Raw genomic sequence first — 27535 nt, 5'->3', positions numbered from 1 at the left:
TTTATAATTCTGTTTATTATCATAGTCAGATCAATAAACTGCATGTTAATTAGGCATGTGCCACTCTAATATAAATAACACTAAAGACCAATATGAGCAAATGCTATTAAAAGCATACATTATCTTTACATATGTATGTTCTTATGTGTACGTGAACAAAATAAGTAGCAAAAGTTTGAGATAACTAGTAACTTCATTGTTTCTGAATCAAAACTACAGAGTCCAACAAAAAAATGCATAAACACATCAGGAAAAGAAAAACTTGTATAAATATTTTAATACTAAATTTATTGAGATATCCTGAGACTAACACAAGTTACCTTTGGGCTCTGCAGTTACAAAAGGTGCTCACAGTGGTGGCCATGAGCTTGCAGACATTTATTAGCACAGTGAACTGCTGCGTGGGTAACCTGGCCATTGAGCCTGCTGCACATGCATTTCAATTTCTTCTCTAAGGGCTGGCAGTGTAGTGGGTTTTCTGCAATCTATGACATCAGGTTCCCTCAGTGACAAAATCTGCAGGTGTTAAATAGGAGAGCATGGACCTTACATATTTCTCTTTTCCGGGAGTGTGTATACATTTTTTGGCAGACTCTGCATTTTAAATTATGTCAATTATAATTTTGAGTGTCTTTTTAGCATTAATCACGGAGTCTCCATATTTTTAAATTACCTGAATCTCTGTCCGTAGCCCCGACCCTTGTGACAAACTCCCCTGGACTTTGGTTTTCTTTAACTGAAGCTTCATACAGGTGCTGCTTAAATACTGGTGCCTCATCATTTACATCAAGGACAGTAACTGTCATCGTCTGGGATGAAGAACGTGCTGGGACCCCATCATCCAGGGCCACGAGGGTCAGAATGTGCTGAGTTTTTACTTCATAATCCAAAGGGCAAGCTATAGTTAGTAAGCCTGTTTTGAAAGAGAAGACAAGCGATATGTTACGGATATTCCTTAGGTCAGTTACGTGTATGCTTGTTCTGCCTATGTCTGCCTCATCTAACTCAATTAAAAACTCTGAATTTTTCATTGAAGAATGAATTATATTAAACCAACTTTAAAATCATACATGATCTAGACTAAAAATTTATTATTATAGTCAGAAAAGTCAATTTAAATTACAAGCGTGATTAAAAAATAATTCCTCCTATACCACTGTCTATGAAGAGAACTAAATTATGTATCTACCCAATATTTACCTCACTTTAAAAGATATCTGATACAAAGGATCTATATATTTTCATGTCATATGGCACTTCCTGTTTAAAAGTAACCAAGCTACAAAAATTAAGTATGATTACATGGTTTAAATCATTTTGTCTTTGTTAAAGAGTTATGGTCACTCTATATTTGCCCGAAGGTGTCTTTTTATTAACAAAAAGGCAATGATGTCATAACTCAGTCAATAAACTTCACGAATGCAACACGCTTCTGTATTACTACCACGGAAACACAAATCATACACGTAGCATTCTACAGAATCATTATGTAATTACAATTGTCACGTTTTCTTTTATGATTGCTGACTTTCTCTCATCCTCTAATAAATTTTCTTCAAACACTTAAAAAGGTTTAGTGAATCAGATTTTATAAAATAGTTTTTTTCAGCAATTATTCATCACTTTACACTTCCCAGCCCATTAGCTGTTTAACAATTTACTATTTCTATTTTACGAGAAGAAACTTGAGCCTTCGGAGAGGAAAAATAAATCCCATCTCATATGAATACACTCGGTAATTATCATTTTATGTCTTGGAAAAATATCTCAGCTGAAACAGCCTCTACAATTGTCCAAGATGCATGGCACCTCAGTTACTGAGACACAATTCCAGTTTTATTCATCCACTTTAACAATCGGAAATGGACCTGCCTTAGCCGTCTTGGAAAACAGTTTAAGTATGGTTGAAACAGGTCCCCAGAGAGGCTCAGTTCTTACAGACACAGGCCGTCGGTGTCTGCACTGTCTCTCCGTCAGCTGGGCACTGAGGTTGTGCTCCCACACGCTCCAGAATGGAACCATGTGTATGGGATTTAATAAATATTTTGATGAAATTTTCCAACAGAATAAGGCCAGACTATAATGATGACTTCCAAGTCCTAAACACTCAGTTTCATTCCAAGTAATGCGCTTATTAACAGTTGGGCCAAATGGTACAATCTGAATATTTTTCCCAAGGGTCAAGTTGAAATGACTTTATTACTTGAAGAATGAGTTAAAGTTCACTGATTTTTCAGTGTCCCCTGAAAATAAAGTACAGGGACGTCCATTTCCAGATTCACAAGAATGGTACTTTGAACACAGGCTTTTTCATCAGATTCATAAAATATTATACTTCTAGATGTTATCTGGCAACATGGCGGCAGCAAGACAACTGAAGTGGTAGGGAGGGACACTATCACGGAGTACTCGACAATGAATGAATGTTTCTGCAAAAGAATGAAATGTTACTGATTTCCCTAGTGTTGTTCCTCAAAAAACTAAAACTAGAAGTCTCACTGACCCAGCCATACTTTCTCTGGGTATGCTCCCCAAAGAGTTAAAAGTCATCATATTACAGTGATATATGCACATTCACATTTATAGCAGCACAGGTCGTAACAGCTAAATTATGGAAGCAGCCCACACATCCACCGTCAGATGATGAGATAAAGAAAATGTGGTATACAGGCAATGGAGCGCTACACAGCCATAAAGGAGGATGATTTCGAGTCATTTGTAGAAAAACGGATGGCCTTTGACACCATAATGCTAAGTGGGATACTTCAGACGTGGAAGATGAAAATCACGTGGTTTCTCTAATACGAGAAATCCAAATCATAAATAACTTACAGGGCAAAATAAAAGAGAGATAGCAGGAAACAGGAAGGTGGACTCTGTGGAAATGGATAGGGGATCTGGGGAAGGAGAAAGGACAGAAGGGAAAGGGAGAGTGAAACTGATCAAGATGCAGTATGGGGGCCGGGGATTTAGCTCAGTGGTTCCACTGCCTGCCTCGCAAGCACAAAGTCCCAAGTTTGATCCCCAGTACAAAAAAAAAAAAAAAAAAAGATGCAATATGTATATGTACCAATTCTCATGGTAAAGGTAATTATCCAGTACTGCCAGCATATACTAATAAGACCATTTTAAGGAAAAATAAAATGTTACAACTGATGCGAAAAGCAAGAGCCTCAATTTCCAAATGAATTCAATAATTAAAACAACAGTTCCAGCTATTTGCAAATACCTGCATAATCTAAAGGTAAATTTCTATATCCAAGTCTCTAAATGACTCTGTTGATGAAGTATGTGGCTATCTTGGCTTACTTGTGCCATCTCCTACTACAAGGTGCCACATGGGGACAGCAAAAGAGTCCCTTATTGTACAGTCAGCCCATGAGACAGGAGTCGGCCACAAAACACAATTGATGTTAGTAAACAGGCCAATTAAAGTTGGTTCTGCAAATACACTCTCTGTGTTTATTATACATATAAATAAAGAAAGCCAAACATTTTAAAGTTATTAAAGCATTTGCACCTTGAGAACATTTTAACAAGGGGAAATGAAAAGCCTGAATATAAGTAGGTAATAAGAGATTTTAATTAAAAGTGACGGGAAAAGAAAGAAAAGGTACCCAAATCAAAGAAGAAGAAGTAAAATTATCCCTGGCCATGGACTACACTATCTTTCAAATAGAAATCCCTAATGACTTACAACAAGCAAGTTCAGTAAAGTTAATATACAAGATCAATATCAAAAATAAATTGTTTCTATATACCCACAGAAATTGTCTGAAAAAGAAATTATAAAAACTCCATTTACAATGATACCAAAAGGAATAAAATACTTAAGTCAAAAATATCTAAGCTGGTAAGCAACTTGTGTGCCAAAAATCCATAAAACATTGATGAAACAAATTAAAGAACACATACCAGATGGAAAGCTGTTCCATGTCCATGGAAGGAAAAAATAATACTGTAAAAATGTTAAAACTATCCAAAATGACCTAGGGATTCAGTGTGATCCCTTCAAAGGTTGTGGTGACAGTTTTTGGAAGGAATAGAAATAAGTACTAAATTCATAGAGACTCTCAAAGAACTCCAAATAGCCAAAATAATCTTGGGAAAGAACAACACAGCTGAAGACACCATTTTCCTAACTTCAAAACATAGCACAAAAGTATAGTCATGAAAAGTATATGCTGGCCTTAAGAGAATGGAAACAGAGTAAAGATCCCAGAAAGAATGGTTAACTGCTTCAGACAAGAGCGCCAGGGGTACATAACGGTGAAAGGTCAGATTCTCAGCCAATTGTGTGGGGTAACTGAATATCCATGTGCAAAAGAATGAAGCTGAACCTTTATCCTATATCGGTTCCTTAAAAAGACAAAAAAAGACTCAAAATGGGTTAAGGGTCAATTAGGATCAGAAAGAATAAAAGCCATAGAAAAAAATTAAAGAAAAGCATTATGACATTGGTTTTGGCAATGGTCTCATGAATATGACAACAAAAGCAAAAGTAAGTGTGAATTCGCTCAACCATGCAGCAAAGAAAAGGAGAGTACACATTGTGAGGAAATATCTTCAAGCTGTATCTCTGATAGGGGGTTATTATCCAAAATATGTGAAGAACTCTTACAGCTGAACAAGAAAAAACCAAGCAAACAAAAAAATGAACAGAGAACTTGAATAGGCACTTCTTCGAAGACGACATAAAAATGGTCAGCAAGTATATGAAAAAGATATTTTGTGTCAGTAATCGTCAGGGAAGTGCAAATAAAAACCACCGTGAATTACTACTTTACAACCGTCACAGAAAAAAGACAAGACTTGTCAAGGATGTGCAGAAACTGAAACCTTTCCACATCTTGATGGTGATGCAAAATGTTTCAGCTGAAAGTCATGGAGTCTCTACAAAAATGGTTTTAAAGTTAAAATAAAACTATCACACAACCTGCAACTTCATTTCTGGATATTTATGCAAAACAACTGACATTAGGATCCCCAAGAGATAGTAGCATTCCCGTGTTTACTGCAGCACTGGTCACAATAGCCAAGATGTGGAAACAACTCAAATGTCCATCAGCACATGAATGGATAAAAGAAAATACGGCATACACATATGCAATGGAATACTATTCAGCCTTTAAAAAGGCAAATACCACCTAATTCTGCTTCTATGAGATGTTTAAAACGTCGAATTCACAGAATCAAAGAGTGGAATAGTGGTTGTCAGGGGCTGGATGTGGGAATGATGAGAAACTGAAGTTTCAATTCAGCAGGATGAGGAAGCTCTAGAGGTCTGTTGTACCATATTGCACCAGAGTGAAGAATAATGTGTTGTAATTTGTTAGAAGGGAAAGTTTCGTGTTAGGGTTTCTTACCACAGTAAAATAAAATAAAATAAAAATGTCTTCAAATGACTCCGGGGCACTGTACCTGATGACTCATCGAGCATAAAGGCCGCGTTTGCATTTCCGGAGCGGATGCCGTAGGTTACTTTTCCGTTCCGTCCCTCATCTGGGTCTCGAGCATGTACACGGTGCACGGAGGAGCCCACGGTGGCGTCCTCTCGGACACAGGCGACGGGCGAGGACACGAAAGCGGGGCTGTGGTCGTTTACATCCAAAATCGCCACTCTGGCTATCTGCGACCTGGAGCGTCGGTCTGTCACGTTCACGGCCTGGTCAGACGCGGTGACCATCAGGACGACGGCCGGGACGCTCTCTCTGTCCAAGGGGGCCGCGGTGACTAATGTGCCAAACGAGGGGTGGATGAGAAACGGGTTCGTCCCACGGTGGGGGGATTCAATGACGTACTGTACCCTGCTGTTCAAAAAGCTACCGTCGCCGTCTTTGGCATTGAACGTGTGCAGCAGGGTCCCTACGGGAACATTCTCGTCTACGCTTATGGAGATGACCTGGTCCTGGAAGGCAGGAGAGTGGTCGTTTTGATCTTCCACATCAACACTAAGGAAGACTGTGCTACTCAGGGCTGGACTCTGGCTGTGGTCTTTGGTAATCAACCTGAAAAGATAATGCGAAGCTGTTTCATAATCCAGTTCCTTAGAAAGAAACAAGTCTCCTGTTGAGCCGTCGATGTCAAAGTGACCATTCTTGTCCTCCGTAACAATACTGAAGTGCAACTTTGCACTGTGATGTTGCTGGAGGTGATCAGGAGACTTCATCAAGCTCAAGATTTTTGCTGGCTTCGAGTTCTCTGGTATAACTAAATGCCTGATATTCTGAGAAGCGAAACCTCGGCCTTTGGACAGTGGTATCACCTGAAATCAGAATAAACAGAAGCTGTTCATTTTGAATAGTTAAATAATCGACTAAACATTAACAGTTAATAGCAATACATGCTATGATATCATTTGGGAAGCTAATTCCTATTTGTGTGATATGAACAAGCTAATTAGTGAGAAAATATCATTTTATATGATGTAATTCCAGCATGCTCGGAAGAGTGAAATTGTGTAATACTGAGGAGATATGAAATGCCAGAATTTTCTAACTTTCAGTTTGCTGTAATTTTTTGATAGTTTGGTGAGCCATGCAATGATTAAGTTGAAATGTAGCCTTGTAATTCTTGCATTGGAATGTAGGACAGCTAGTTCTCCAAATTACTCTGAATTCTGGGGACCAATCTGTCCGTAACAATATGTTTATTCATTTAAGTATCTATCCATTGTGACATCTTTATACATTTAAATACCATGACTTTTGTGGAAGCACAGAATTTGATATATGATTATATATGTTTTTCTTATAACACACATTTTTTTAATCTATAAAGGGTATAATTTGAAAACAGAACTCCTGGGGGAAATATATCCTTGAGTTTACATATACATAAAATATATACGCTATGTAGAGTATATATTTACATATTTTATATATTTATATATATCTGATTATCGAGATATAGATCTATATCAGATTATATATGTGCATCAACAAAGAAATCCAGTTATGCACAATCATTTTAATTTTGCTGTTTTGTAAAATTTTTACCTACTATGAACACTTTATACAACTTGTTTGCTTAATATGAAGCCTTAAAATACGGATTTTAAGCAACTAATCTAAGCTTTAAAAACTTCACTAAACGATGGGACTTTTTATGTGGCTGTTAACAGACAAGTTTCTCCTGCAAATTTGCCAGGTTGTTGTGATGAGGAACAACTAAAAGAAAAGACATCATTTGTTCACCATAAACAAAGCACCGTAAGTGTCCATGTGACAGTATCTTGTCAAGAACTACATAAAACTAAAACAATTATTTGGACTTAAATAATTTCCTAGTAATAAGAATGTAAATATGTGTATGCAAGTGATCTTAAAGTAATACACATTAAATGTGCTTTCATTCTGTCCATTTGTATAAAAATCAAGTGAAACCCTGAGCGTGTTCTTCCTCACTGTAAGGTGACAACATTACCTGAATATTAAGCACTGCCTGGCCTTGCAGTGGAGGCTGACCCTGGTCACTGGCGATGACCGTCAGCCTGTAGGAGCGTCTGTAGTTGTAGGAAAGTATTGTGCTTGTTCTTATTTCACCACTGTTGGCATCGATCTTAAAATGATCAGAATAATCTTCTACACACACAAAAAAAATTCAGAAACTAACGTTAACTAACAAGACAGAAAACAGAATCAGTGAATCCAGTGCATTTATGATCATTTGGGAATATTTATTTCCCTAAATTCCCTAAGAGTCGTGAACAAGTACATGGAGACGGATGCATTTAGCCTGATAAAACCTTATACAATGTATACATGTGTCAAAATATCACATAGTATCCTATTATATGTAGAACTGTTAAGTTTTTATATATCAGTTTTGAATAAATTTAAACTAAAAGATGTCACTAAAATATAGACGAGAAACAGAACAGTTTTTAAAATGATATAATGAATTTCCTGTATTTATTACCTAGCTTCAATAACAATCAACTCTTAATTCATCTATTTCCACTTTATATAACTTCCTTTCCCTCATTTTCTTTTGAAGTCCCAGAAATCATATCATTTCTTCTGTGTACAATTCAACCTGCATCTCTAAAAGACAAGGAATATTTTAAAATTATCATGTATTATAAACTTTTAAAAAAATGATCCCCAATACCATCAAATACCCAGTAAATTTGAAATTTTTAATCATCTCATAAATATGCTTGTTTAAATTAGCATAAAACTGCACCTATTCCATATTTCAATCTATGGACTCCCACCATCCATCTTTTCAACTTTGCCCTAACACCGATCTGTTGAAGCACACTGGATCGTGAGCTTTGAACTTTCCCACGGTCTACATTTGGCTGCTGCATATATTGTGCAGCTTATTATGTTCCTCTGTCCTGTGTTGTCCCTGATTGGGAAGTAGCTCTAGACAGCTGATCAGATTCAGATTGACTTTCTGGAAAACTACTTCGTTTCCCTTTGGAAGCACATGTCCAGTTACCTTCTGGTGTCGATGTTGGTCCTGCTGATTCACAGCCTAGACCCACGGATGCATTAAATATTGCAAAGTATGTAATACTCTGCATTTTGCATTATTCTCTCATTTCTTAGCTGGAATATTTCAAGACAGAGGAATTTCCTTTTATCTATTTTTTGATAATCCAGAGGATCTGCTCACTATAGGAAATGTTGAATGCTATACTTTATTTAGTCAGTTTTGGAATAATGCATTGGTTCAGTAACATCCTCTGAAGCTCCAACTGTGATCAGTAAAGTTTTACCCTTTTTTAAGAATCACTAAGCTGCACTTAAACAGATGTCCTTCAGCATGTTGCCAGGATTATCTTTACTGAAGCTGAGATCCTCAGGTCTTCTGGGGCAGCATCCTTCCTGTTCTTAGTAATCTCTTTGTATCTGCTATCACCAAACTGTGCATTCTTCCAGTAGACTTCCTGTCCAAAACTTGGAATCAGCCATTTCCCTTGCAACTTCTGGTTCCTTTTTTATGGAAAATGGTTTGGGGAGACCACAGTCCAGACATTTGGGATAATCTTTGCTTCTGATTTGTTCATCATTTGTAGGCCTTTCCAGTGGACAGAGAACAGTTATGCACTAAAATATATCATAAGTTCATGTTGATGCTTATAATTCAAATTGATGCCATAGGATTTTTAGTTAAATAGCAGGTTGCATTCTTCAACAAAATCTGAATACTTCAAATAATAAAAAAAACCACCTCACACAAAGCCTGAGTAGAAAAAGTCTTCCGTTCTTTGATTCAACAGTGGCTGAGTCACTGACATTGAACAGTACTTCAGCAGTTCCAGGGGACACTAGGCAAATAGAAAAGAACACCTGCCATCACCAAGCACAGAAAATGAGCGGGAAATTAGGTATCATTTATTAGCTGTGATTTCTAGGCTTTCATCCACTCTGTAGTCTCACAGGAATGATGAAGAATGTTCCCATGAATATATGTATTTTTGTTCTGGTTATACTAATTTTTATCATGCTATTTTATAGTTTTATATTTTGTAGTTGCCTCGGTTTGTAATGAAAATTTAAAAATCACTGTATTTTTATACTGCTATCCCCCAAGCATCATTTAAAAATTCAAAAAACAGAAAGTTAAACATTCAGAAATATATGAACATCAATGTATCCCCCTCTAGACTGATGATTTCTCCATTTTTCATTAGCATTTCCAAAACATGACGAAGTGTAAATAAAGCAGAGGGCCTGTGCCTACCAGATCTCCTCTCCCTACTCTTTTCTACAGAAAGTCACCTTCCTGCCTGAAGTGTGGAGTTAGTTTTCTAGTCCATGTACTCATAAATATGCTTAACATGGCTTTGTCTATTTTAAGTAATGTTATTATAGGATTATAGCTCAATGTATTGTGCGTGTGTGTGTGTGTGTGCGCGCGCACATATATCCCTCTACCCTGACCACCTTTTACAGGTATACCATGTTCCCTTCAGTAGCTGAAAATAAAATGGAAAAAAGTGATACAAAGATCTTATTGACCTAACTGACTTAATAGTCAGAGGAAGATTTGTGAACACATACTTGTAAAGCCAGTTTCTTCCCAGGACCAGATTAGAATAGGAGTAGAGACTGGAAAGATCTCACTGGTTATGCTGAATAATATTCCATTGCGTATATATACCACATTTTCTTTATCCATCTATCTGTTGTTGAGCATCAACTTGCAAATATACTGAGGAATGTTATAGCTGGACCAAATGGTATCTCCATTTTTAGTTTTCAGAGGTCTCCATACTAATTTCCATAGTGGTTTTACTTGTTTACATTCCCATCAGCAATGTAGATGAGTTTCTTTTCACCTCACATTCTCACCAGCATGTACTGTTTTTCTATATTCTTGATTATAGCCGTTATTACTGAGCTGAGATGGAATATCAATGTATTTTTGCTTGTCCCTAATGGTGAAAGATGTTAAGCATTTGTCATATGCTTATTGGCCATTTGTACTTCTTTTAAGAAAAAGAATCTATTCATTTGTCCATTTGTTGACTGGGATATTTGGTTTTGGGGTGTTTTTTGTGTTCTTTTTATATTCTAGGTAGTAATCCTCTGCCAGAAAAACAGCTGGCAAAGATTTTCTCCCATTCTGTAGGCTGTCTCTCTACTGCTTCCTTCCTGGTGAAACTTTTTAACTTGATGTGATCCCATTTATTGCTTCTTGCTATTATTTCCTATGCTACTGGAGCCCTAGGCAGGTGGTCTTTGCCTGTGCTATGGCTTCAAGTGTTTCTCCTGTTTTCTCCGAGAAGTTACAAAGTTTCAAGTCACATATCTAGGTCTTTCATGCATTTTGAATTGATTTTGTGTTACAACACAAGGGAGGGGAAATGAATGGAACTGGAGACCTTGTTGTTAAGTGAAATAAGCCAGACTCAGAAAGTCAGATATTGCCCACATTCTCACATATGTGAAATTAAAAGAAACAGAATTAGAGGGAAAAAAAGGAGATTATAGGAAAGTAGGAGAAACGCTATCTAACACAAGAAAAGCGCTCAGAAGGAAGAAGAAAAAGGGAAGAGGGCAACCGGGGTAAAAATAAACAGTGTGTATTAGAAGCATGTTGGGATATGCCAAAGGGAAATCCATTTCCTGTGTAATTAATATGCACTAATGCAATTTTTAAAAAGAGTTATTGAAGAAAAATTTGAGGGATGATTAATAAAAAATAGAATGAACAGCTTTTCTTAAATATGGGTCTGCTGTGACAGGCTCCTTACCTCTGGACACTCCACAAATCTGCTGTTCAAGAGCCCTGGAAGCCTGGAAAGATCTGAAATATTTACACATGGAGAAGTGAGGCTGCCTTCCTTATGTGGTCATGGGAATACGAAGGAGAACTTGCTCCTGGACCAAGGAGGTAATGAGAAGAACCGTCTGTCGTTTCCCAATGAAAGGTGCAGCAGCAGCTCAAAGCCACTGTTAGTGCAGAATTCTTGTCATCTTTTGTAACTCGCTTTAAAAAACAAAAAGACGGTACTGGGGACTGAATCCAGGGCTTTCACACTGAGCCACCTACTCAGAACTTTTTGTATGGTTTGCTGTGAGACAGAGTCTTGCTGAGTCACAAAGCTGCACAGGCTGGGTTCCAATTTTTGATCCTCCTGCTTCTGCCTCCCAGTGTGCTGAGATTACAGGTGTGCACCACCACACCCACCAATGTAATTTGTCTTTTTCATGTAAGTTTCAAGATCTGTCTAGGTCAATGTGTACAAAGCTCTAATGTTTTCATTTTCTTTGCTGTAGAGTACTTCGCTCAAACACGCCCGTTATACATGCAGCTGACACCATTTTGCTCCATGCTCATTCTGCACACTCACAGGACTGCACCAGGGCGTGACACAGAGGGAGGCTGCAGCAGCCAGCACAGCACACCTCCAAGGAGACAGGCGTTGGTCCACTGCTCCTGGACAAGCTTTACCAGGGAAGCTGGCTGTGTTTGAACCCGCTCTTGATTATTCAAACTCCCTTTCTGTGACCATCCTGTAATCTGTTAATATCCTTTGTCTAGCTTTCCATTTAATTATTTTTCCTTTCCTTATTGATTTGTAGGAGTTCTTAATAAAGTCAATGCAATTTTGTATTGGTCACATGGGTTACGATTATCTTCTCCCAATCTGTGACCTGATTTACGACATTGTAAACGATGGCACCTTTCATGAGGCTTTTAGTTCTAACTTAGTTTTATTTATCTTTTGTGAGTTTTGCTCTTGTTTAAACATCATTCTTTACCCTCAATGTCATGCAATCAATTCCTTATATTTTTTCCTATAAGAAGGAGGGATATTCACATTTAAATAACTGCATCTTTGATATACTGAGAGGTAAGTACTTCATTTTCTTTTTCTACATGGGTAATCATCACACCTGGGTCAGATGCTGGTGGTCCATCTTTTCTCCATATTTCATATATCTAGCCTCCATGTATGTGAGACAAGTTCTTTGCTCTTTTCCACTGCCATATTTGTTGATCAATAAGTTCGTATGATATTGTCTTCATCAGAGTTGTATAAGTCTAATCTGGTGAGGCAAATCTCCTACTTGTTCTGTTGACATTGTCTTAGTTACTCTTTCTTTTTTGTTGTTCATATGACTTTTAGAATCAGCTTGTCAAATTCCACCAAAAACTCATTATTTCAGTTACAAATATATTAAACTAATCAATATATTTTAAGTGTTTTTATCTTTAGGCTATTGAGCCTTCTTAAACTGAACATGATACAGTTTTTATTTAATTTGTCATATATGACCTTCATTATTATTTTGCAATTTTCTACAGAAATGTCATATACATGCTTTATTAGAGTTTTCCTATGTCCCTTAATAGGTACTGATTCGGACTTAGGTGATTGCCTACTGCCTCTGAACTCAAGCAAATCTGCCCTAAACCATATGGTTATGTTGGTGAATTCACTACAGAAAGTGTGATCTTTGAAAAACTTCTAAAGACTTTAAAATGCTATTGAGTTTTGTACGTTGACATCCCAGAGAAGTTGCTGTCTTATTATATTCCGATGCTTTGTCTGTAGTACCTCTTGCGTTTTACATGAAGACGGTCAAATGCAGGTAAGGGCAATTCTGTCTCTTGATTTCATGTTTGCTTCAAGTCAAAGCAACTAGTATCTTTTAAAACAATGCAAGACACAACACCAACTGAAGCTCATCACTGGAACAAATCTGAGCCCTACACACATTATGAAAAAACATAAAATTATGTCTGATGTTTTCCATGTATACAACCACATAGCGTTTAATTTATAGAATGATGCAGCTAGGTATGATGTATTCTGTTCTCAACAGTACTTAGTCTTCATAGAGATTCGTAGGCCTCATAACACACTAAATACTGCTTATCAACCACTTCTTTATTTTCAATAAAAGTTGATTTTCTCTTCACATTATTGCAAATTACCACTTAACGGAGGTGGTTTTTATTCAAGACAAAAAAAACAGCAGTGAGTTTTCACTAAACTTGTAACATTATTTTCTGTTTTTTAAAAAGTGAATGGGAGTCCTGGCAATAGCAAATGTATTTGGTTTTGTGTTTGTCATTTGGTGTTTGGTTCAAGGTTACCTGGAGAGTTCTGAGCAATCAAAATAGAACACATGTTTTTCAGAAACAGAGAGCCGATAAATGACAGAGGGCTCTAAAAGCTCTTGATCCTTTATGAATAATGACTTTTACCTGAAGACACTGAATAGATAACTTCTGCATTGTTTCCTTCATCAAGGTCCTTTGCAAACACAGTTGTAACCAACATATTTACTGGCTGGTCTTCCAGAACCTGTCACCAAAACAAATGGCTACAGATGCGTCACTGAAATCTTAAAAAGAAGTATCAATGGGCCTTTATATAAAAGCACACATTGCACTAAGCATTTTTAACTATTTTAAAACCCACATACAATTCAAATGTTTACCATGTGAAAATCAGATGAGTGAAAGTCCATGAAAAGAATCCACCCTACAAATGTAAAATTTTTACTCAATTTGAACAAAATATCTAGGGCATTTTAACCAATTTTATATATAAAAAAAAAAGATTAATTAAAATGATATATTTTAGGATTTAAAATAATTCTAGCATTTTCTCGTTTATTGCCTTCTGGGGTTATGTTTTAAAAGGCTATTAGCATACAAAATATGCTTAAACCTGAGTCTTTATTTCAAGACACACACCTCACACAGGAAACTTAGTAATTAACAGAAACTTTCCTGAAATGCACATGTGAGTTCAACTGCCCAATTATGCACAGGACATGTTAATGACACGATTATAAGTCACCATGATAATGTGATGATTTTCGCTTTGGTAAAATTTTTCTCTAAATCTAGCTTTGGAAGATCAAAATGACTAACTTCAACACTTTTTGGAGTTTTTCAGTATGCATATTTAAGCACAATTTGAATGTCTAATTCCATTGTTTCAGAAGAGTTGTTTCCTAACTTTTTATCCTTATAACATACCCATTAAAAATTATGAGTCCTCCAAAACATACCTACTTACTAATTATACACAAGAACTAATATGCATGTATAAGAGACATGGAAACAAAAAAGATAAGCAGAAGTAGAAATTCATGGGTGTGCTCAAGAAGAGGAACTTTTACAATCACTGGATGTACATCCACCCACTTTAGAACTACAGACTGTTCCTGGCGTCACCTCATCGTCCTAGTGTCACGCATCGCATGGGATTCTACACCAGGAGATGCATCTGAGTGCATTACACACATGCAAAGGGATACACTACAATCCTGCACAGAAACACAGCTGGAGGTTTAATTCCAAAGAGCACATATATCCATTTTCTATTTCTTCTTCTTTTTCTTTTTCTTTTTGGGGTTTTTTGTTTGTTTGTTTTTTGAGACAAGGTCTCACTTTGCAGTTCAGGCTGGCCCTGAACTCACTATGTATCCCAGGCTGGTCCTGGATCACTTGAGGCGATCCTCCTGCCTCAGCCACCTGAGTGCTGGAATTACAGGCATGCACCACCATACCTGGTGTTTTTTGTCTTTTTAACATGCACAATTTCTTGGTTCTCTAGAAATACTGTATATGCAATGTCATACCAAGGCTGATTTGATAAATTTACACTTTTTACCACAAGATGGTGCTCAAAACAAATGATCCAGAGTATTACAAATTCATTGCAAAGCTGCTTTCACAAACCTTGATATGAAATTCCTTTCCAGGGAGACACTGCGGGAAAAATGGGCTGTTATCATTGATGTCGGTGACCGTGACATAAACCTCCATGGTGGCGTTTCGTGGTGGTGAGCCGTGGTCCGTCACCAGGACAGTCATCTGGTGGTGCATCTGGTGCTCACGATCCAGTGCCAACCAGCTGACCAGCTCACCTGCGGGACCCAGGCCAGAACAAAGATAAAGACACCGTGCACCGTGTCACTGGCATCAGGAAATGCCCCAAAACAGCCCACAGAGGGAACAGCAAGCAGAAAGCTCTGGCAGCAGTGTGGCTCCGGAGACCACATCCATATGTTGTCTCGCTTCGTGGCACCACTGAAAGAATTTCCTGAAGCTGCCCTTGAAAATGCCACTTCAGGTTTGGTATGCTCATATTTCAAATTATCTGCCATCAGCCATTTAAACTAAAAAATATGGATTCATAAAACCAAATGATTCAGAAGATTTTAAATTACTTATTTTATGCTGCTGCATAAAACAGTGGAAAGCATGTGAGTGATAACGTCACAGGTTCTGGGTTTGGGCCCCAGGTCCCCAACTAATGACCTCCCAGGGCTGTCATCGCAACAAATGCGACCACAGATCTAAAAGTATTCTAAGCTGTAAAGTATTGCACACCGGGCACTAGTTACCATTCCTTCAAAACAATGGCAAAATATCTTGCTGAAAATAGTATTCCTTAGGAAATGGCTTATCATTTAAGTATATAAATTTTTTAATGTAATGAAGTGTATGTGTAAAACAGATAGCAATTTCCCAAGTAACTATTTTTTTGCCTAAAAATGTGCTACCTTTGGTAAGTTCCTTCACGTTTCAGCCGTGAAGACTCCAGCACAAATCTCTACCTGCCTCTGCCTTTCCACACCTCCTGCTGTGCAGTGCCGACAACCCTGGGTTCTCAGCACAGGCCAACAAACCTCACTGCAAGAAGGGAAACAGGAAGCAGCAACCACCAACCTTTTGCTTTTACAGTACCAGGGACTGAACTCGGGACCTTCACACTGAGCTACATCCTCAGCCCTTTTTATTTTTTATTTTCAGAGTCTTGCCGAGTCCCTAAGTTGCCTAGGCAGGGCTCAAATTTGCAATCTTCCTGACTCAGCCTCCCAGAGTGCTGGTTATAGGGATGCACCACCACACCCGGGCACCATATGTTCTGTGGCTAAGATCTTTTTCCCCTTTAAATACAAATAAAATGACATCACATTTACAAAGAAATAAATAAAGTGGTGAAATGAGAAGCAAAAGTCACATTTGGATAAGTCCCTGAAATGGTGAGCTGAACTGTTGTATTTATTACATAAAGTACATTTAAACAGTGTTAATTATAACTGCAATTTTAGTAAAAATCACATGTACGGCTGCATTTTTCACGTTCTAAACCACAGCTCTCTGAGACCCCCAATTCTGAAGAGCGAACGTGCTTTTCTTTCATAGACCAGCTTGGATGGACAGGCAGAGCTGTTCAGAGGTCAGGGGAAAGGACTGGACCCGGCCCTGGTGCCGGTGACCCCAAGGCAGCGCTTAGGGTGGGCATTGGAGTCCTGGTCAGCATGAAGACCCTCAGAGCACTGGGGCGGGGAGGACAGGGCGGCCGCCCATGCCCTGGAGGATGCCCTTCAGCCACACTGTCCTGGAAAGGAGAACGGGTGAGCAGTACACAGCCTTTCGTGCCCCTTCATGCACCGTGGCTCTTTGTCCCCCGGAGCACAACCAGGAGCACGACGGGAACGATCCCCTCTGTTCATGGTAAAGATAGTGAACTCTGAGGTTAAGCTACTTGCTGAAGCCATGCAACAAAAATAAGAGGTGCACACCTGGCCTTTTGATTCTGGGTCCTGGACCAACTGTAGGACAAGGAGGATCAGCAGGGAACCAGCTGTCGCTGGCATATTTAGAAAAATGATCGAGTGAAATAGAAAGCCACCATCGTGTGGCATGGAGAGCAAGTAGGGCTGACCTGCCCACCCGTGCAGCCCGTGCCCAGCAGGTGCGGCTCCAGCTGGGGTGGGGATAAGGAGCCTGCAACCAGCCTGCAGCCTTCCTGACAGCCTCAGGCCTGCAGCAAAGCCCGGCTGCTTGAGTTAGTCAGAACCGCATCCAAATCCTGCCCCACGCAAGGGTGGGGCAGCACAACACAGGCTGTAACCTAACTGCTCCCTTCTGGAACTGTTTTGGTGGCTTCCTTGTACCTCTGGTCAGCTCTGTGACCTTACTTCAGCTACCTGAGTCTGTTTTCCAGTTATATCTTTGCAGTACAAGTACGTTTTGCTGTAGGGACCAAAGTCCTTGTAAATTTGTACAATACAAATTTTAAAGCATAATGCTATTTTATATTTAACTTTTAAATTAAGACTTTGGAAAATAATTACATCATCCTTCCTTTCTCCCTATTTCCCTTATCAAAATGAGAATGGAGACATAGATCCTCAAGGGGATTTTCAAATCTTAACTAATGGATGATTTATATTTCATAAATATGTCCTGACCCTAGTTAATGAAAAAGAATGGTTGGTAAAGAAAACAAAACCTTAACACGGGATTTACTCTCGTGAGATTCTGACTTTATCTCTAATTCAGAGTAAGTACTGCATAGAGTCATGAGCTTTTTGATGGGGATTTAAGAAATCTGCTATGGGCCGATTTCACGACGGCCTGAACATCCGTGTGTTTGCACAAGCCTAGATGATGGCCTCTACTACACACGCTGGCTATTACAGCATTACACAGCGTAGTATGGAAAGGCCCATGGCTCCGACAGTCCTGTGCACAATCAAACGTACTGAACTCTGTATGCAACTGTAAAACTGTAAGTATCCGTGTACCTAGACACGGAAAAGGTACGGATCCCAGGCAATAGCTTTTCATCTCCACTGTAACTGTACGGGACCTCGGGCTCACGCGGTTTGACGCCGACTGCGGCCTTTAATCGCCGCGCGAATTCACAGGTGACCTATAAGTAGGCGGTAATAAAAGTAGGGATCCTCATAGGTGAAAACGCTTCCACTTGGAACTTCATTTTTAAATCACAGAGTACTATAATCAAACACTGAATTCACCACGAACTGTGACTTTAACTCTGTGCTTGCACTGACTGTACCTACAGATTCAAGTGTTCCCAATCCCGATTTTCAAGAGGCGGAAGCTGCAGAACGCTACCTGTGTGAGGGTTCATCCTGAAGAATGCCCCATCGGACAGGAGGAAGTAGGACAGCTGTCCGTTGTCTCCGGAGTCCGCGTCCGCGGCTGTGACTCTGCCTATCACCCCCAGGGGGACGGGGCTCTCCTGCACCTTCAGAAACACCTGGCCTTGCGCGAAGGCGGGGGCATTGTCGTTCTCGTCCAGGACGTGGACAACCACCTGGGTGCTCACAGTGCGCCCCAGTCCCTCGTGCGGGGCCCGGGCGCAGGCTCTGAAGCTGTGAGTGTGCGCGGACTCGTAGTCCAGCGGCCGCCGCAGGTAAACCCAGCCGGTGCGCGGGTGGATCCCGAACAGGCCGGCGTGGGCGCCTGGCTCCAGCGCGTACCTCACCCACGCGGCGGCCTGGCCCCGGGCGGCCGCCCGCACCTGGACGATCAGGGTCCTGGGTGGGACGGACTCGCGGGTCTCCACCCGGTACACCAAGTTTTCGAAGGCCAGGGCGGGGCTCGGCCCTCGCTCGACCACCACGCTCAGCGGCAGCAGCGAGGCCCGCGGAGGCTCGCCGAGGTCCCGGGCCGCCAGGGTCAGCCGCAGCTTCGGCGGCTCGTCGCGGCCCAGGCGCGCGCGCAGGTAGAGCAGGCCGAGCCCCGCGTGCACCGCGAAGGCGCGCGGCCGCGGCCCCGCCAGCGAGAAGCGCACCTGCCCGTTACGCCCGCTGTCCCGGTCCACGGCGCGCGCCAGGTAGAGCGCGGCGCCCGGGGCGGTGGCCGGCGACACGCGCACCTCCTCCTCCTCCCCCTCCGCGGCGGCCCGCAGGAACTCGGGCGCGTGGTCGTTGACGTCCGTGACGGCGATGTGGACCTCCGCGCTGCCGCAGGCCGCCGCGCTGCCCAGCTGGGCCTGGACCGTGAGGACCACCGTGGGCTGCGCCTCGTGATCCAGAGGCTTCCGGGTGCGAAGGGTGCCCAGCCACGGGTGGACGGCGAACTTCCCGTCCGGGTCGCCCGAGGAGATCCTGTACGAGACGGGTTCTGAGGAATCTGAAACGAGAGTGCAGTCACCGTGCGCTTGGCTCGGGGATACACCCGCTGGCCGCGCCGGGGCTGAAATTCCGCAGGGAAACCTCCGCGGTGGGGCACCGCCGCTCACGTCCTCTTCCTCTGCTCTCCAAACGCTGCTGGAAGTGAACGCGTGGTGAAGATTTCGCGAGGGCAAAGGGAGCGTCCAGCGGACCAAGGGCCAGTGCGGGCTTCCTAGCTTTCTGGTGCGCGTAAAAGGGAAGGCGGGAACCCGGGCAATGATTTGGGGACCTTTCTCGTGTATCCGGGGAAACCAAGTTATGATGATGTCCGCTGTCCCTGCCACTCTCCCGTAAATGGCAAATGAGAGAAGGAGGGAGGGACAGCAGGACCAGCTCCTTGGACAGGTAATTGCCCTGGAGGAATGTGACCTGCACAAGTACCTGTACACTTGTGAAAGAGGTTCAGATGAGGAATTTTGCTGAAGTACTATTTGCACTAGCAAAAAGTTCAGATTATTCGTATTGGTAACAAAAAGAAAGTGTTTAAATTAGAATGATGTGCGGTTTGCCCGGGAAATGTACACACACACACACACACACACACACACACACACACACACACACGCATGCAGAATGACAATTATATGACAAATACATCAGGATGCAGTTTTGGAAAAACTTTTCTTAAAGCATGGTGCTTTGGGGGGTGGGTTATAAAAGATACTTTCTACATTATAATTCTGTATTGTTTTAAGCTTTCTTCTTTTAAAAATGCGCATTGCTTTTATCATCAGAAAAGAATATAAGATGGACAGAAACAATGCTGACAGGATGAGGAGCCAGCTCTGGGTTGTGCTGTCTTCCCAGCTGGCATAGAGAAGAAAAGAACTATGGAAGATCACAGAGCCCAGGAAACCTTCCGACAATGGGCGCGGATGCCTGCTAAGAGTCAAGTACTCACTCAAGGACTCCCTTGCTTTCACTGTTCCTACAGGAGTGTCTTCGGGCGCATCTTCACTGACAGAGAAGGTGTACTTGGGCTTTTCAAATTCAGCAGGCGCCAGCATGGTGTGCAGGATGTGGACAGTGACCTCAGCATTCGTGGCAGCCACAAGTCCGCCACCATCTCGAGCACATACCGTGAGAAATAGTGTAGTAGGCTCCAAGTGAGCAAGACTTGATGTCAAGTAAATGATTCCTGGAGGAGAAAGAATTAATGGATCATGAGCAATAAACACTTGCACAACACCTGATTGCTAAATCCACTGATGTTTAATTTTATGTGTCAGTTTGACTGGGCAATGAGTGTTTTGCCCAAACATCACTCTGAGTGTGTCTGGTGGTGTTTCTGGATGGATTTGCACTTAAATCAGTAGCCTGCCTACAGTGGATCGCTTTCCCTAACATGCGGACGATGCATCCAGTCAGCTGAAGGCCTGCATAGAACACGAGAACGGACCCTCTTGTGAATGGACAGAATTCCTCCTGTCTGCCTGTCTTCAAACTGGGACGCCGTTTTTTTTTTTTTCTGTCTTCGGACTAAATGAAACATAAGCTTGTCCTGCATCTCAGGCCCATTTATCTTCAGTCTGGAATGTACCAGACTGAGTGCAGTTTGTAACTCATTCTGCAGAGCTTGGGTCCTGGAAGGCTCTGTAATGGCAGCAGTTGACTCATTATTCATATTTTCTCTCTCTCTCTCCCTCTCTCTCTCTCTGCATCTGTGTGTATTTACAGTATGTAAATATATGTATGTTTGTATATGCACACACACTCATCCTAGTGTTTCTGGTCCTCTGGAAAGCTCCAACTGACACACCAGTTTTACAACCAAGGAACTTGTAGCATCCTTGCAAAATGATGGCTCAAATTCTGTCAAGTCCACAATATGTCCTCGAGCTTAAACATTACACATTTTAGAAGTAGGTTGATTTGCTAGAAGAATGGGAATTGTGCTGCCTTTTCAGTTCCTACTACCATCTCACAGCTGGGGATGAAGAGCTGGGGGAGTGGTATATCCCAGAGACCTCATGCGGGTTAATACAGGTGCTGTGCTGGGTGATTCCATTTGCCCAGGTGCCTGAATCCCAAGGTCACAGGATGAAGCTGAAATTGTATCTTCCTGTCCTGGAGTACACGCTATGTGGGACAGCTCTCTTTCCCAACAAATTCTACTTTTTGTTGGTGAGAAGGTACAACACACCAGCTGTGCATAAAGAAGCTACAGAAACTGGTAGAAGCATGGGAGAAGAGCTGTTAAGGTTAAGCTAACACATGTAGCCCATATGAGAGAAGGTGGCATTCAGGGTTCAGTGAGGGTGAGATTTATTCTGCCTGAGAAAACTATTTAATATTGTCAATATTCCCCTTTAGTGTACTATTTGGAAACATGAAAATAAATATAATGTAACTAAGCCAATAAATCAATCTGTTGATTTTATTTAATGAGAAAATATGCAAATGTTTCCACTGAATTTAAATACAAATAAGTATGACTGTACTTTATGAAATCTTTCATGGTACAACTGGGCAAATACTAGTTCAATGAGGAATTTTGCAGTTTTTGTCAGTGTATGAAAAGCTGACAAAAACATCAAAAATATCCATTTTTAAGCATAAAAATATGATACCCATTCAATTTAAATCAAAATTTTCCCTATTAGCAACTTTAATTCCTTATTCCTATTTGTCAGAAATTTAATGAAATGTGTCTTCTCTTTGATATAATACATTATCATTACCCAAAGTCGAATATTTTGCCTGACTTCTCTAAACTTAATACCCCCACTTTCTTTTGTTCCCACCTTATTAAGATATAACTGCTACATAAAAACTGTATCAGTTCAAGGTGTGCAATGTGACAACTGGAGATACAGGTGACTTATTTTCTTTGAGAGGTCCTTATCTGGCATGATTTTAAGTCATTTCCCCTTTGGTTCATTTTTCCTGCTCATGCTCCAAGTTGACCACCCTCATTTTGACACCAAAGTGAACACACATTTCCAGATCAACTTGACCATTACAAAGCAGACTGTAAACACTTTATTAGACTACTGTAAAATATTATTAAGAATGCCAACTAATATTGCACCAACTTTCAGCAGCTGTATTAGAATTTGGGTTAATACTGATGTCGTAGTCCACCAAATCATTCAATCGTTATCACACATATTTCTGACTCAGATATTTCCCACATGTTTTTGGTGAATTTTTTGAGAAAAATAATTAAAAAGTGAATTGTTAATCATTAAGTCTGTGTTAGATTAAAAAATAAAACTCCAAGGGCCGGGGATGTAGCTCAGAGGCACCGCACCTGCCTGGCAACTGCAAGGTCCCAGTTTGATCCCCAGTACTGGAAAAATAAAAATTAAAAAACTCCAATAATACAAAAGTATCTACAGAAAAAAATAGAAAGCCCCTCTACCCTCAATCACAACCACTCCCTGGGTGTATATTCTTCCAGGGTTAGCTCAACTCCAATTGTAGAGTGATTTTAAAAAGATTTTGTTTTCCCCTTTTGACAACTATGGGACTGAAAAAACATGAATGTCTGTCTCCACTAGACACGATCTAGCCTCCAGACCGACACCTCTTAGACCCATTTTCATTTCAGGAGAGGCTTCCTGAAATGCAAATCTAAGCACAGCAATGCCTTCCCAGAATCTAAAAGTTTAAATGCCTTAAAGTAAAATAGCAAATCTATGTTCATAAACTGGCCCCTGTGCATCTCTGCAGACCCATGTCTTGACTTTCTATATTGGACCTTTAACTCCACAATCTTGATTTCCAGAATAGAGCTTGCTCTTTTCTCTCTGGGCTGCTGTATCCTCTTCTGGGAATGACTTCTTCATCTCCTGTGACCTAATGATCCTTCGGCACATTTTAAAGTGGAACTCAAGTCTCACCTGGTACAGGTGGCCCAGGCTAAATACCACCCTCCTAAAACCCTACCCTGGCCTGGGGACATATGCCTACTATAAACTGCACACTATAACTGTCGCACTTTATCAGCTTTTAGATTTCTTATCATTCATGTATGCATTCATTAAGCTGTCAATGATTTATATAAAACTGAAACAACATTTCCAAAATAAGTAAGGAACAATTTGGTATCCATAATAAATGCAGGGTTCTATAATAAAGATGAAAATACTAATAAACGAAAGTTAGGCTAACAGTAGATAACCACAGATAGTTTAGATAAAGAATAAAATGTTAATAAATATAATAACATTCAAACTAACTAATAATGAAAATGAAAATTAAAACAATTTCCTTTTTTTACCTCAGGGCCGGGGATTTAGCTCAGTGGTTCCACCGCCTGCCTCGCAAGCACAAGGACCCGAGTTCCATCCCCGGTACCAAAAAAAAAAAAAAGTACAGAGCAATAAAAGTTAAACCATAAACACTGACACATATGCTATGTTTGAGCACATGCAGATGCATGCACACTGGAGAATAGGAGAAGACACGAACAATCGTCAAAATAGGTCATCTCTGTCAGGTGAGGTTATGTGACAGCTCACGTTCTACTTCTTACATTCCCACAGTTTGGAAAGATTTAGCAAGCAATGTGTTCATCTTGACCTGAGTGGTTTGCAAGATGCTTAGGAAATGAGAAAAGCACACTTCTGGGTGTGTCCGGTGGGTCACTGGGGGAGACCCTGGGGGACTACAGTCCCTGGCCACTTCCTCTCTGACTTTCCAATCCTCTCTGCATCTTAGTTCAGTGGGGTGAGGAGCGTCATCCACCGCAACCCGCAGCCATGGTGTCTCTGCCTTGGAGCCAGCCATGCGCTGAAACTTTGAAAACCCTTCCTCCTTTAATTTGTATGTCAGGAATTTAGTCACAGTGATGAAAAGCAGACAAACATAATGAGCATATTTAACTTGGTAATGAAAAATATACACATTAAAATATTGAAGGTATTTAGAAAAAGAAAATGTTTATTACCAAAAAGCATACATGTATTTGGCATCAAAGACGGTTTAGTCAAGGGTGCAGCATATGTACAAGTGAGCCCACACTATACTGCCTGCTCACGCTGTAGCACTCTCAGGCTGCACAAATACACCATGTGATGTCTGCATTTTCCAGAACGTGTCTTTTTCATGAAGCAGCACATATCTGTACACACCATCTTTCTTTAGAGCTGTGAAGGAAACTTGTATACTACAATAAAGATTTAGATTGGACATTAAAATATGTGCTTTGAAATAATCGCACAAGACACTCATTTAAAAATAGGATTTTCATTATATAAAACTTCAAGGGTGACTATCAATGGAAACTTCACAGCTAGTGAGTGAAGATTTTTAGGAGAGCTATAGTCATTAAATGATTCCCTGCGGTTGAACTAAACATGCTGTGTAGAAGTTGTCTATAGAAAAGTGAACGTGAAAAGTAATGTTTCAGACATTCAAATTACTAGCAAAATGTGCTACTGTAACACATGGCAAACTCTGAAATATAATAAGTCATAAGTAAAAACTATCATTAGTGGGAAAGAGATACCATGCAAATAGGTTAAAAGTTACATGGAAATGGTTAAACACCATGAAAATGTAGAAGTTTGCATATGGTGGCCATTCAAAGAAATAAGTCTATGTAAGAGAATCAGAAATCTACTTCCAAAGAAGTGCCTTAAAGGAGCAACAAATTTCAAGCCTTTTAAAACAGCACCATATAAATGCCTGCCACGCAAGATAAATTCCTCCAAGCTCATTTTTCATTAAGTTTTGAAAAGAAAATTTCCATTATCATTTTCCTCAATTTTTCATTTCATAGAAGTCTTAGAAACAGAGACCACTCTAGGTGTGTACACATTAAGATATTTATGTACACAAAATATATATACACATATACATGCATGTATATATACATATATGTACACATACATTTATATATTATGTATACAGAGTACATATATAATATAAGTATTATGCTGATCTACTAAAATTCCTGTGTAATGAGGGAATAGCAAATATTTGTTGTACAAGAAACTTGTTCATTAAAGTTATTTTTACAAAACTTCAGGAACACCATCGACTTCTGTATACGTTCAGAGACCAGTCACTGAAGCCTATGATTTTGCCTATAAATCCTGCCTGTAAATTAGGAGAACGTGTACCACTCCAGGAATATCAGACAGATGTAATTCCCAGCTGACAGGGCTCAATTTTCATGTGAACTCTATCCAGAACTTTAGTTTTTTATTTTCATTTTTTTATTAAATGAAAGCATTATACCCAAGTAAGAATAATCACCCAAACGAAACTGAAAAATTGGTTCACGTGCCTGTTTTTGAATGTGCAGAGCTCTGTGGCACTGGTATAAAATAAGCCATGACTTCACCACATGCAACTTACACAGTCAACTTCCTCTCTTACTTCTTTAAATATATTAAATACAGCTTGGGGGGTCTTGGTCTCTCCGGAAAACAAGCCTTACTAGACATTTTAGAGAATATTTAATTAAAGGACATTATTTTATGGGTACAGGAAAGCTAAAAGACACAGAAGGTGAGGATGAAGAATAACTGCAGAAAGCTGTGATCTTCTCTAGGTCTGAGGGAGGAAGAGGAGGAGGAGCTGAGGCGGGGCTTGGAGCTCTGAGCCCCACCCCCCAGGGACTGGACGGAGCCCAGCGCTCCGGCTCTGAGGCACCTCCTTCTAGCTGATGCGGAAGTGTCTCACCGGGGACCTGCAGCTGCGGTCACACTTAAAAAGGTCAGGACCGACCGGGACGTGCTCAGGTACCAGGACCTAGGCGCAGCTGCTGCAGCCAGAGAAGGCACCAGGAGCGCGACCCCTCTGACCAGGGGGCACTGCACAGTGGACAGAGGCCTTTCTGAGGGCGAAGGTTCAGCTGGTGTCAGAAGACTCAGGAGCAAGGCTGACCGAAGAAGAAAGCATGAAAGGGCAAAAGTGCAGCTTCTCTTCTCTCTCTGACTTCCAGTTTCCTGCCAGTGGGTCCTCTGGCTGGCAGAATCCATCAGGAAGCAGCTGCTGTGTGTTCCGGGCCCGGCACAGTCTGCTGGCGCCCCCTCTGAAGACGTCGAGATTCCAGGTCTGCAGGGCCCACTGCCAACATGAGGCTTCAGTAATGCAGAACTGTGGCTTGGTTTCGCCTGCCCAGGAGAAATTCTAGCTTCCAGCCTGCACTGCCTCTGGGCGAACCTCCCCATTCCTTTGGTCCTTTCGGTCTTCCCTTACCCACTAACCAACTGTGCATACGGAATTCTTTGTTAACGTAACTGTTGGTGTTTCCGTTTTCCGGACTGGATCTTGAGTGGTACAGATCTCCCTGATTTTGACTCACCTGCCTGGAGTTACTGGTTAGATAAAATAACCATTACGGCCTGAAAAGATTAAAAACGTCTGATTAATGTGTTCACCTGTCCTGGTCCTCTGAGCAAAGAATGAGTGGATGCTGAGCAGTTACTGACTATGCCCCCTGGTGTGGCTTCAGTGTGTCCCCTAAAAGCTCACCTGTTGGAAATCTAAGTCCCAAGTTCATTCCTCAGTGGGACTTGGAGTGCTGGGGAGGAAGTAGGATTAGATGAGGTCCTGAGGGTGGAGCCCATCACCACGTTAGTGGTTTTCTAAGAAAGAGACAGGAACTAGAGCGCTCCCCCCCGCCACACACACACACTATGCCTTTCTCCATGTTAGGGGCAGCATGAGGCCCTCCCCAGATGCTCAGTCATTTCCTGCATACGCTCAATGGCAATCTTCGGCTGCCATGTTTCCTTGTTTTCCCTTTGTCCCCCTTTACATTTTAAGGTCCAGGAGGGAAAGAACTGTCTCTGTATTATTCATGAATATCTGAGCAGGACCGGGCACAGTCCCAGGCTCAGAAGAGGTACCCTATAAATAACTATCTGAATGCTTTAACAAATGAATAAACAAACCAATATGGAAAAACCAGTGTTGGAAAAACCAGTGTTAGTCAAACAAACTGCCCAAAGAAGAAAGGTGATGTGCTGGTTTAGGCCACTATCGCAAAAGTAGCACAGCCTGGGTTATCTGAGCACAGAAATTTCCTTCTCAGTTCTGGAGCCTGAGAAGCCCACGATGAAGGTATTCACTGCTTCTGTGTCTGGGGAGAGCTCCCTTCTGGTCTGCATATGGCTCTATTCTTTTGTCCTCAGCGGACAGAGAAAGTGGGC

General features: G+C 40.9%; 1 protein-coding gene across 2 annotated transcripts in view; it reads right to left on the bottom strand.

Annotated features, from left to right (window-relative positions):
• Dchs2 (dachsous cadherin-related 2) overlaps nucleotides 1-27535 on the bottom strand; it is a 246083-nt gene that overhangs the window by 65177 nt on the left and 153371 nt on the right. The window contains exons 4-10 of one of the 2 annotated variants that reach the window (XM_021247863.2): nucleotides 20326-20562; nucleotides 18361-19383; nucleotides 15166-15353; nucleotides 13678-13777; nucleotides 7426-7583; nucleotides 5422-6265; nucleotides 674-913 (exon numbers count right to left, since the gene is read on the bottom strand). In XM_021247863.2, the coding sequence (XP_021103522.1) occupies nucleotides 674-913; nucleotides 5422-6265; nucleotides 7426-7583; nucleotides 13678-13777; nucleotides 15166-15353; nucleotides 18361-19383; nucleotides 20326-20562 (2790 nt within the window). The remainder of the gene's footprint in view (nucleotides 1-673; nucleotides 914-5421; nucleotides 6266-7425; nucleotides 7584-13677; nucleotides 13778-15165; nucleotides 15354-18360; nucleotides 19384-20325; nucleotides 20563-27535) is intronic. The other variant, XM_021247864.2, reaches the window with a different exon arrangement.

This window comes from Heterocephalus glaber, unplaced genomic scaffold (assembly GCF_053883595.1).
Source record: "Heterocephalus glaber isolate CG9 unplaced genomic scaffold, H.glaber_assembly_v1.0 deba00000613, whole genome shotgun sequence".
Taxonomy (NCBI): domain Eukaryota; kingdom Metazoa; phylum Chordata; class Mammalia; order Rodentia; family Bathyergidae; genus Heterocephalus; species Heterocephalus glaber.
This window is presented reverse-complemented; position numbering and strand designations above follow the sequence as displayed.